At 38.9% G+C, this 12643-nt stretch overlaps 1 protein-coding gene across 1 annotated transcript in view; it reads right to left on the bottom strand.

Moving 5' to 3' along the window:
- si:dkey-49n23.1 (semaphorin-3D) overlaps positions 1 to 12643 on the bottom strand; it is a 113368-nt gene that overhangs the window by 22960 nt on the left and 77765 nt on the right. The window contains exons 3-6 of the mRNA XM_046028447.1: positions 4657 to 4811; positions 4449 to 4511; positions 3195 to 3314; positions 1846 to 1936 (exon numbers count right to left, since the gene is read on the bottom strand). Of these exons, the coding sequence (XP_045884403.1) occupies positions 1846 to 1936; positions 3195 to 3314; positions 4449 to 4511; positions 4657 to 4811 (429 nt within the window). The remainder of the gene's footprint in view (positions 1 to 1845; positions 1937 to 3194; positions 3315 to 4448; positions 4512 to 4656; positions 4812 to 12643) is intronic.

The following is a 12643-nucleotide window of genomic DNA, read 5'->3' as shown; positions in this document are numbered from 1 at the left end:
TGTCACTAGGGGTTGGGTATTGTTTAAAATGTAACAATACCAGTACCAAAAGCAGTACCCTTAAAGTGATACAGATACCAATAGAGTACTTCATTCGATACCGTGTATAAAATGTCACCCGTTGAAGCCATAGTAGTTGATTGGTAACCTATTGTTGTTATGGACAAGCAAGGTTATCTTTTTTTTTCTTGTTTCAAATAACAGTTACATAAAAATACAGGGAAATTGTAAGTGAACACTCCTCATCCTGATTAGGTCATCCTCACAGGTAGTTTCATAAGGGGAAAGACTTCAGCTTGGGAATTCTTTTTGTATTTGAATGAGAGGAGGAGGAGTGAAATAGTTTAGTGACCAAATGAGTTGTGGGAAACAAAGTTAATTTTTTGATATGATTGTTGACAGTAAACAACAGAGAATCATTTTGTATAACTTTTGATCAATTAACTGAATTGAAAGATCTGCGCAAATGCTTTTTCCTTTGGTGGTGAGTCGCAAACCTCCAAAAAGGACGACAGTAAGAAGTAGAAAACGAGTAAGGAGTCTGTTTAAACAAGTCACTTAACTACACTAAAGGAGGTAAAGAGAAGCTGAACATCGAGCCGATCACACCGACTACATCTGAAGCAGCTGCAGCCGGAGGCTCCGAGAGTAAAAGCAGCTGATCGCTGAAGCGCCACAAAAGTGTTTAATTGATGTGACCGAACGCAGCAATCGATCGGTAACAAGTGATGTGAAGAGCAAATAAAAATATACAGAGAAGTGTTAAATGATCCCATAAGATGAAATCAACGGAAAGTCAAGCTTGTGGTGATAAACGTGCAACATTGACGAACACGCCTGAGGCTGCAGCTGAAGATGAGCGGCTGTTAAAATCACGCTTGGACTGAGCGCGTGCAGGCCTTTTTAAATACAGGGAAAAAACATCGTGCTCTTCTCTTTCTTTCGGTGTGTTGCTTGCGTGTTTGGTTGCAAGCAAAACCATACAAATAGTCATTTTTTGCCGCGATCTGGTTACAAAAAGGATCGATTGAAGTTTGACTGGAGATGTTTCGATTCTACTCGATACTGAGCTGTTTAAGTCGATACCATAAAGGTATCGAGTAGCGATACCTATCCCTACTTGTCACAGTAGCTATCTTTATTTCTTATGACTTGTTCAAAACACAAAAGCATTATTCAGTTGTGTCCCTTCAGTAAGACTGTGCAAACAAAGTTTACATGAAGGTCTTTTACAACACTTCAATTTAAACACTGTCACACTCAGTTTTTTTCAATATCGAGCTGAGAGAACTCCCAAACCCACTTCTAACTTACTGCAATTTGCAAATCCCCAGATAGCTAGCAAGTCTCGCAGTCCTCTTGCATTGGTTGATGCCAAGAAACCACTTTATTATCCTCCCGAGGCATCGACAAATGTCCAAAACCAACCCATGTGTTTGTTGTTGAGGGTACAAGTCCTGTTTCTCTAGCTGCCACACAGGCACAACTACCAGATACAAAAAACTCAGTTTGACAAATTCATTTTATGGGGGATCTTTGTCTGAAGCATCTTAATGTAGTTGATGTGTTTTATGTCCGTAAAGTCGCATGGGGCAACAGCTGACGTCAGCATGTGAAATAACTGAAGCAGACCACACACGCCACAGCTGGACGGACAAGCTGCAGCGAGGACCGAGACAGAGCTGGAATTGTACGCTGCAGAACGTTAGTGTCACCAAAGAATGAATACGGCTGTTAGCGAATGACAAAAAATGATTTAATATATCCACTTGTGTGTGAGTGTGCATGTGTGTGTGTGAGTAGGTGGACACACAGTACATTATGCGTGAACTGCAGGAGACCTACCAGTCAGTCTAGCAGTGAAAGGCTCCCTCGGACTGAAGGGACATTTTCCTCTGCCCGACTCCACCGTATGAGACAACATGAACGCTGGCTCCTACAGGAGAGAGAGAGAGACCACACACAAACTCAGAACGACCGATAAACAGAAGGGCAAAGAGGAAACCGACTCTCTGCTTCCACTTTCTTCTGATTGATTTCTTCTTGCATGACTGTGGACTGTCAGTGCAAAATGGAAGCTCAACAAAGAGGGGCTGACTGATTCTCAGGGGCTGACACACCAAACACGAGGCTTAAATAAGGAATAAATATAAGCTAGGGACCGAATTTTCATTTCATTGCGCCGAAATGAAAATTCTTGGCCGAAGCCAAATATAATGAAAAACATTCCCGATTACACAAGGTTTTTCACATTTTTTCCATTTATTTTGCTTTTTTTGCCATTGCATAAATTAAAAAGTCACAATGTGCTTTTTACTCAGTGTTTCCCACAGGATTTGGAGAGACTACGGTCTCGGTCCGAGAGGGTCCGGTAAAGTAAATTGTGTCCATTTACTTTTAATGGATACATGTAATATTTTTTATACTTTCTGTGAATATAATCCAATTAACCTTATTACGAAAACCGGACGTTGTCACGTGTATCCTTGCACTAAAATCATCGTGTCCGACCCAATTTGATAAATAATGTTGTATGTGGTTCTCGTATCGCACAACATAAAGACTTCACAGCCTCTCTTCAGGTAGGACTCTCATACTGCAACACAAACTGACAAGATAAAGTCTCTAACCTGCCTGTCAGCTCGCTCTGGTCCGTTTCAGTGGATTTACCATAAAGGCTTGAATACGTGTGCACTCCAGATTGAGGTGCGGCTAGCTTAATCGCCTTCTCAGAAACACTCAAAGCGGGTCAGACCTTTTGTTGCCTTGAGTGGATGTGCTAGGAGACAATTCAGCAGGACAGTGTCTGCAAACGGCAATTTTTGCGTCTTTCTCTGACACTTTGAAATCCTTCTACACTGCCAACATGTCAGCGTAATTGTTTGGTAAAATTTATTCGGTCTTTTGACGTATTAGGCCACCGAAAGTGCTTTTTTTGAAATTTTCGGCTGATTAATTACGGATGCCGAAAAGAAACTAAACCCCAAATTGCTCCGAATGGCTGTTTCATCAGTGTATGAATGTGAATTTCTGTTTCTGATGAGCAGGTGGCAATTTACCCTCTGTCATCAGTGTGTGAATGGGTGAATGTGACGTGGTGTGAAAGTGCTTTGAGTTGTATTCTACAAGTATCGACCATTTATTATTTAGCATCTGTAGACTAAGACAAATAAACATTTGTTGTTCCGTTTTACCTCTGTGTTGTGTCCTAAGTGCAGGTATGTACACTGAGGATGGAAGGCGCCGGTACCACAAACGTACACATGGGTCTTATTGAAAGGCTGCAGCAGCCGCACAAAGTTGGCACAGTCTGTCTGAAAATAAAATATCACACGATAAAATATGTTAACATTTAGTTTTACTGTTCTATTTTTTCTTAATAATGTAACAGAAATAACAATAAAGAAAAGCAAGCATGTGTCATTGTACGAACAAAGAGATGAAATAATCTCTGCGGCATCTTAATATGAAGGAATAGTTGGACATTTTGGGAAATACGCACACAGTAACACTTAAATTGAAAGCGTAGTCCCAGCTTAGTCCCTTTTTGCTGGCCTGGTCAACGCAGGTCTCAATTAGAAGCCTGGTCTGGTTTTTATAGACATTCTCTGGATGTACAAACCTCTTGAAGCCCACCGAGTCACCTGCTTGAGCTAAGCTACTTAGATCGTGCATACCAATGTAAATGCTGTCCACAATTCAATCGATTAGATAATTTTACAAACAATGACCACCATATTATTAATTAATTAGATTTACCAGCATGGTCAAAGGAACTGTCCCAAATATCGGCAGGATGAGTTCAGGGATTCAAGCAAATAAACGCCTGAGCTATTTATTGAAGTTTTGAAGTTTTATGGTATTCAGGATCGACACCACTAAGCTAACTTAGCTTAGCACAAAGCAGGAATCGGCTAGCCTAGTTCTGTCCAACCTAACAGCATCTACCTACCAGCACCCCTAAAGCTCAAAAAACAAAGGGTAAAAACAACAATTTTGTATTTTCACAGGGGCTTACATGTTATCTAACTATTTCTTGGCCGGGATGAGTTGCCAGTTAACCAGTAGAGACTCCAGGAAGTTACTGGTTGTGGCCTAAAAATTTTCTTGGCACATAACCACCTGAACAATTATAAATTGTTTTTACACTTTGGTAGTTGCACAGTTAAAACAAATAAAATATAACGTGCTAATTAGTGAGCTTTAAAGGTGCAGGTAGGTGTATTTGTTACCTTTGGAGGGTCTTTGTGCTAAGCTAAGTTAGCTGTCAGTATTTTCATATTTACAGTACAGACATGTGAGAGGAATAGGAAAAAACAAAGGCTAACAGAGTCTGCATAGATATTTTGTGGGTGCAATCGCTCATAAAATCTATAAAACACACTGTAAACATACAGTTTATAGAGAAAGATGTTTATTGTCTCATATTGTGATTTAAAGACCCTTACCTCCAGACTTTTCCCTGCCAGCCTGCAGTGCTCCACATGTTCTCTGGCAGCAGGCCAGTGGATCTGATTGAGAAAACAAAACACATAGAAACAGATGTCCAGACTTTGAATTAATCGTCTGGTTTAATTGTCTAATTTACCGGAAGGTTGAACTGAGATGCAGCAGACAGTGAGAAGCTCTGATCAGCAGTGTGTTTTGAAGTCTCACCGTACGCGTGGGCAGATCTAAGCTGTCAGGACTCAGCAGGTAGATGTGGTCTTTCCCTCCGACCAACAGCCATCCTTGATCCTCGTCCAATAACAAGGTCTGGTATCCACCGCTGACTCCGCCCTCCCAGAAGACAGCCGAACCATTCCTCAGGTCTGAGAGCGAGAGAGAAGAATCATTTCAGTGAAACAGGAAAAAATCAAGACTTCAACTGTTTTCATATAAGCTTCTTTGACTCTCTCAAACATCCAGTAGTGACAAGTAATTTAGCACATCTACTCTGTACTGTCCTTAAGTCAAATGTTTAGGCACTTGTTCTATACTTGCGTATGTTTTTGCATCTTCTTTTACACTTTTTCTCCACTACATTTCAGAGAGAAATATTACTTTTACTCAACTACATTTAGCTAACAGCTTTAGTTACTTTGAAGATAAGATAAGAAAATTATAAGATTTTTTTAACATAGGCCTACAAATCACATGATTGGTTTGTCCAATATGAGGCCTTAATGTAGATTAAACTACGTAGCAGAAAATGAACTGGTTAAAATGAGCTCCAGCTCGACCAACAAAAACATTAAAGCTTATGAATTCAATAATAATAATGATCCATTGATATAATAATATAACACTTCTAGGGCCATTCTGCACAATGAGTACCTTAAGTTTTTCACCTTAACTTGATTTACATTTATTAAATTTTAATGTGGCACTTTTCTTTAAGTAAATGATCTGAATAATTATTTCCCCACTATATATACACACACACACACACACACACACACACACACACACACACACACACACGAGCCCCAGCAGCAGCTCATCAGTCGGGCTGCGGGGCCTTCGCTTCTGGTCTCCCCGGGGAGTCGGTGCTAAAGCAGGCAGAAAACGACCTGAACAAGCACAGCAAATTAACCTTGAAACTCTGCCTCTGCCCTGCCGCTTGGCCGCCACACTGTTTATTCTGCGATGCTGTCAGCCTGGTCTCCCAGAGCTGTAGATGGTAACTGGAGCGAGGAGGGAAAATGACTGGGTTTCATTCCAAATGTAATATATCTGATGATGTATAGTCCTAAAATAATAACAATAATAATGTCATCCAAAATTTGTCTTTTGCAGCAATAGGGTTTTATGTTTTCTTATTGTTGTATTATTTTTTTTTTACATGTTATATGATTTACGGAGTTATTTTAACCCAAACCAGGATCTCTTTTTGTTGCCTAAACCTAACCAATTTGCAACATTTCACAACTTTAATAACGCGCCATTTCAAAATGGAGATGTTTCAAAACGCTAGTGTTTTAGTTTGAAAGTCTAACCGGATGTTGCATATTTATTTTTGCCAAGAGTTGCGAAGTTGACCGCGGAGCCTAAAACGTCTAAAATGATACTAAAAGTTGTACCCAGGTCGTTCACTCTACAGAGCTGGAACCATTAATAAATTAGTCTATCGCAGAAAAATAAACTGCCACTAAGTTTATATTTAATTATATTATATTTTCTGAGAAAAAAATACCAAAAATATTCTAGTCCCGACTTCTCAAAGTTAATATTTTGTGTGTTTTTACTTATCTTGTGTGATAGCAAACTGAATAAGCAGATTAATCGATGATGAAAATAATCATTAGTGAAGCTGTAGTCTATTTTGCTCTCTGGGATGTTTCTTTAATATAAACATTTTTTCAGACAAAGCGATGATTTCTTTATATCTGTTGGTTTTAAAAGTCCTCCACCTGCAAAACATTTGGTGAATTTGGGTCGACTGCATATAAATCCACAAACTCCAGCCAGTAAATATTAACTTGAGTAAAAGCAACTGATTAAACTTGAAGTTATCGTGTCTGTGCTGCAGATAATCACCTGAACGAGTGAAGGAAATTAACCATGAAAGTCCACAAGACTGTCATGACATAAAAGAAGTGCACCGCCCACACTGTGGACACACTGTGTTTGTCCTGGTGGCTCAAAAGACGGGGAGAGTCGTGGCTTTGAATGCAACACGGCACATTAGCTACGAGTCACCACCAGCAAAACACATTTAAAAAGAAATAAATCAACTGCTGCGGCAATCACACTTCTTTCATCAGGTTGGACAGAGGACAGGGAAACATAAACTCCGTAGTCAGGTTTATTTGTACATCCTTTAATCACACGTATTCTTAAGGAGTTTCACACCCCCCCATTAAAAAAGAATAAATCAAGCCATCAATGAAAGTTACTTCTCAGTCTTCTACCTTTCACTACAAAGACCTTGCACTTCAATCAATAAATCCTACACATTGTTGATCTCTTGAACTCACTTTTTTTAATAACATTTTACTGCTCAGATCAATTCGACCTGAAGGAGGTCTGAAGACCAAAATCTTGTTAATAGAGAACATGTTTTCACTCTATTAACAAAATTCTTCTTTTTCATAATTTTTCAAACTTCTATAACCTGAAAAAAAGACAAATATTGAAGAATGTAGAGCTGAAGAAAGAAACAGCTCTTCACAGGACACCACTTTTGATTTTAAAATTCAATATAAATAAATTCAATGATATGACGGATATATAAAGGAAATAAAAAGGATTAAAAAATGATTTCTAAAGTCAGACAACCACATCAACTATTAACCTGTTTGATTTGATGAAAAAACAGTTATTCATTTCTGTTACTTAATGTTTTACTCTTTAAAATGCCAAATTTAAACACATTCTCAGCACGTTATTACAGAAGAGAGCTGGTGAATATGGAGCAATTCAAAGGAGCACATTTCTGTCTTTGCCGATCACAGACCTCTAAAAAAGTATTGTACAAAAGGTTTATCTATGAACTCTTCCAAATGTTTCTGCTGTGCATCACATCCTGCAGTGCACATCTACACACACACTGCAGAGTTTGGGGTGAGCCGCCAGCTTTTCTTCCTCTGAAATCAATCAAACAGCAGGTCTGCTCATGGTGCATTGATAAAATCTTCACAGCTCATTTCTCATTGAGCCAATTTACACACACACACACAGTTCAGTGACTCCTTCTCTGTGTGGTTGCCGTGTGGTGGTTCTGCATTACACTTTACATTAAACTGATTATTAATAAGATTAATAAGATCTTGGTTTTCATTCTAGTTTTGGTGCCAGTCTGCTTCCTCTATGGTTTCTCTGTCAATGAAGTTTGAACTTTATAGATCTTTTCTTTGTCTGTTAACTGCTGATGGCTATCGCTGCTCAGGCTAAATACCCAGTTTTTCTTCACTGTGTTCCCAAAAGAAACTGCAATTTAAAATGCAATTACTGCCTGTTTGCCAAAAAAGATATTTTTTCAGAAAACCTCTACCACTGAAACTGTGTTTAAAAATGTGGGGCCGGACCATTCAAAGGACACACGAAGGTGATTATTTCTAAATATGTGAAGGATCAAAGGAACATGCTTTTCCTCCCATAATAAAATGATCCAACCTCACAGAGACCAAAGCTACTGATGCATTTTAAGCACCACCTCATCTCCTATTAGGGTTAAAGTAAGGAAAAAGTTTGCCTATTATAAAGTAGTATCCTGCATAAAAATTCTAAAATTGCTTTTTGAAATTCGAGTCACAGATTTGAAATATGTAATGATGAAAATGATTTACCTTCTGTCTCTCTACATTCCTGTTGGCGCCATAAAGTTTTATTGTTGGTGCAGGAGGTGAAAGTAGGACTTAACTCAACTATTTCTATAAAGTTTTTGAAGCATATAAACAACAATTTTGGGAAGGAGTTTCTGTATTAGTTCTGAGGACATTATTATTATATTTCTGTCCTTTTCAGTTACCAGCTGCTACTTGGTAAATTTATTTTTGTGCACACGGTCTGGGTAGGTTTTCCACAGGTCCATTTTGGATCATGTCCTACAATTTCAACCCAAGAAAACCTCTGAGTCCATGTTGAGAACATCATCAACATCATTTTGCTATATCGGTTAGCATTGCAGAATATACACTAAATGAGATTCATTAGTGGATTACAAAATATAAATTAGTTTTGATCATTACTTGTGGAGGTGAAAATAAAACAATATATAAAAGTAGGTTAAACAATCTCATAAGCACAGGAAATCAAGTAACGCAGAGTGAGAAACAGAGTCTGGATCCACGTTCTAGCACAGATGTCTGTAGGGTATTAGCCTCGACCCTGAGCCTCACATGATGAGCTGGAGACAATATAAGTAAGCAGGATTTCATTTTATGGACCTGCTGCACTTGGCTCTGCCTCACTGGGTCCTATAGATCCCATCCATCAAGTGAACCAACGATGGGAAATAGACCACCTGATGAAAGGAAACTTAGCAGGAGATATCTCAAAGTACTCTCCCTGAGGGGGACGCGGTGGAAAATATGACATGAAATACTGAAGAGCGGAGGAAACCTTTTACGTCACACACAGTCCACAGCGTGTTCGAATTTGTCCTGAAGTTTTCCATTAGCTTTCCTGATAACTCGTCCAGCCTCCCACATTTTTAAAGTCAGCAGTCTCTAGAAAACGCATTAAAAATGTGTAAAAACACAAGACGTTCAACAGCAGCATCAATTCTGATTGTGGGGAGTAAAGTATTTGAAAATGCATTAAAGCGTGAGTGCAGCCGGTGTCTGAGTTATTTCAGTCTTTCAGCCTTGTGACGATGATTTGATTAGTCAAAGCTTCAGTGAGTCTGGATGCAATTCAGTTAAATGGACTAAATGTTGCGTTTCCTTTCAATCAAGGTCCGGAGCTGATGCTGATTGCTTCTGATTGGTCAGCGGTGATCTGGATTTCTGCTGATTGGTCAATGGCATGAGGTCGTAACCTCTTCACATCTCGGCTTTTAGTTCTGCACTCCTTCTTTGTGAGTATGTGTGTGTCCGATTGTGCGTTTGAATGTGTGAGAGTATCAGTGAGGTCAGGATTAGTCGGGCTGAGAGGTCAGCAGGGGAAGAGGATGATGATGTGATTACACGTCAGTGAATCAAGCTTGTCTTGTTCTCCACTGGCCACCCAGCTGGTTTGTATCTAAATGTACATTTTTACTGTTAAAGAATTTAAAAGTGTTGGTTGTCAGTCCATCATTGTTCAATCATCACACATTAAGAAATCAGTTTCTTCCCTTATTTTCTATTTTTATTTTGAACTAGGCAATAGACCAATCAGCCATAACATTATGACCCCTACAGGTGAATTATATTACACTGATTATCTTGTTATCATGGCACCTGTCAGTGAGTGGGATATATTAGGCAGCGAGTGAACAGTTTGTCGTCAAAGTTGATGTGTTAGAAGCAGGAACTTTGATGGGAAAAAGATGCTTCGGGCGATGTTCTGCTGGGAAACCTTGAGTCATGAGGATGTTACTTTGCATTTACCTGAAGGCTTGGACACTTACCACCCAACCAAGCATTGTTGCAGAACATGTACACCCTTTCATGCTATTCCCTGATGGCAGTGGCCTCTTTCAGAAGGATAAAGCAAAAATGGTTTAGGAACTGTTTGAGGAACAAAACAACGAGTTCAAAGTGTTGCCTCCAAATTCTCCAGATCTCAATCCAATCGGTCATTTGTGGGATGTGCTGGACAAAAAAGTCCGATCCATGGAGGCCCCACCTCGCAACTTACAGGACATAGTTGTCTAGTGGAGTCCATACTTCGACGGGTCAGGGCTGTTTTGGTGGCAAAAGGGGGACCTAAAATAATATTAGGCAGGTGGTCATAATTTTATGGCTGATTGGTTTATATGAACAAAACAAAAAAGGTTGGGTTTGTCCGTATACTGTCACAGTGGCAGTTCAAATAAAATGCACAGTAAGGCAAATACATCTATATGCATACTTCTTACTTGCAACAGTTTATTATTTATATAAATAATAAGTGGACCCCAACTCTTAACAAATTTGCAGCATTATTCAGCTGAGGAGTAACTCATCTACACAAAATAAAAGACAGGAAATCACATCATTTAGCCACTTTCTTAAACAACGAGGGGAGGTAGACTTAGAATCTCTCAAAATAACCCTTTTAGATATAATTACATAAAAGACTAAAGCCAGCTGGGTCTCAGAACAACTCTGCTGCTGTTAGAGACAAATATTTGCTCCAATTTTGTAAAACAGAAAATAATTGATGATTTTGCTATTGTAATGTATATATACAGATAAGTAATAGTGTGTATGTGTGTGTGTGGCGTGTGATTGATTGCTAGTGCTGATGAAGGCTGAGTGCCTGTAATCAAGGGGGCGATTAAAACTGGATTAGATCTTTCAAAGCGGGCTGTGTGTGGGCACTAATGAGGATTATGTTTTCACTTGAACTGAAAAGTTTCACAGTGTTTAATAAATTTACTTTTTCTGGAAACACGTTTAAAACTCATTCTCATGAAATACCAAAATACTTACTGGCAATAAGAGTAAGGTACGATAGTTAAATAGTGATGTACAGCACATAACTGATTCATCCACATTTAATCCCTTTTTCTTTTATTTTTAACAATTGTTTTAACGTCATTCCTTTCATCTTTTCTACAATTTGGCAGAGACCTGTAAACATAGCAAGTAAAATTCTTTATGCTAACTGAGATTATTATAGGCTGTTCACAACGAGCTGAATGTAGCCGGGTGATTTGCTGCTGATCTACTCCGTCATGTCTTGTTACAGTCTAATCAACAGGATAATTTCCACAAACCTCTCAGAGAGCCGAAACTAAACTAAGCATGGATGTCTGTGTGTTGTGCATATATTTGTTTCTACTGAAAAGGGTGTATGCAATTGCGTGTGTGTCTATGTGTGTGTAGGAAGACAGAGGGTGCTGTGGATAAAGGCGAACATTTGTGAAAGACTTCAGGCGGAACAAATACACTGGGAGAGCTGGGTGCACGCCGAACACCTGTACAGCACACGCATGAGTGTGTCAGTTCCTGAGTGTGTGTGTCTGTAAGAGGGTATGCAAGTGTGAAGGAGTGAATATGAGTCTGTCTAACATCTGTGTGTGTGTGATTGATTGTTCCACGTGATGAACACTGATTGCCTGCAATCAGGAAGGTGATTAAAACTGGATTTGCTTCATTAAAATGGTTTGTGTGTTTGAGAGTGTGTGTTGTGTGTTTTGTGTGGCTGGTGTGCACACGAGGTGAGAGGTGGAATTTGATTTGCCCAGAAAACGTCAGTACACACATGCAAGCTTTTGGAAACATTTTTCTTTCGCTTCCTTTTCACTGTTGTCTCTGCAGAAAGAAAGAAACACTTTGGTTTAAAGTTTGTTTCCACTTCTGGAAGACGAGAAAGGTTGTGTTTTCACCTCTTTGTCCCAGAAACCAAACTGCAGTTGGTTTATGCACACTTAAATGTGTTAAAATATTTAAGCAATGACAAACAATTAACAAGAAAAACTAAAAGCCTCAAATGACTTGCTGATATTCTTGTATGTTTTAATAATATCACAGTCATTTACACTGTTAAATATGTTGTGGCATTAAAAAAAACATGATTATAAAACAAAGATTCAAGTCTTTTTAAAATATGTTAATATGAAAATTGACCTCTGCTTGTCTGGTCGAGTAAAGAGCTGCAACTAACGATTATTTTTATAATATATAATTATTCTTTTATGCAATTTCATAAAGTTGTAAAGAATGTCAATTCCGGTTCCAGGGTTACTTCTTCAAATGTCTTGTTATGTCCGACCAACAGTCCAAAACCCAAAGATATTCAGTTTACAACGATATAAAACAGAGAAAAGTTGCAAATCCTCACATTGGAGAGGCTGCAACCAGAGAACGTTTGGAGACGTGGAGCACCACTTGAAAGCTTTTAATGTGCAGTAGGATGTTCTGTTTGTATTACAGCAGTATCTTATTACTGCGCTGACAACAGTAAACAGAGAGGCTGAATGTGACGGACTCCGCCACTACCAATAAAAACTATACTATATAAGAAGATAAATACTTTGAATACTTTTTGCTGACCGGGTAGTTTCACTGTGTTGTGTATCTGCTCGCAC

The sequence above is a fragment of the Micropterus dolomieu genome, linkage group LG18 (genome assembly GCF_021292245.1).
Source record: "Micropterus dolomieu isolate WLL.071019.BEF.003 ecotype Adirondacks linkage group LG18, ASM2129224v1, whole genome shotgun sequence".
NCBI classification, from domain to species: Eukaryota; Metazoa; Chordata; class Actinopteri; order Centrarchiformes; family Centrarchidae; genus Micropterus; species Micropterus dolomieu.
Note: the sequence above shows the minus strand (reverse complement) of the source record. Positions and strands in the feature narration are given on the sequence as shown.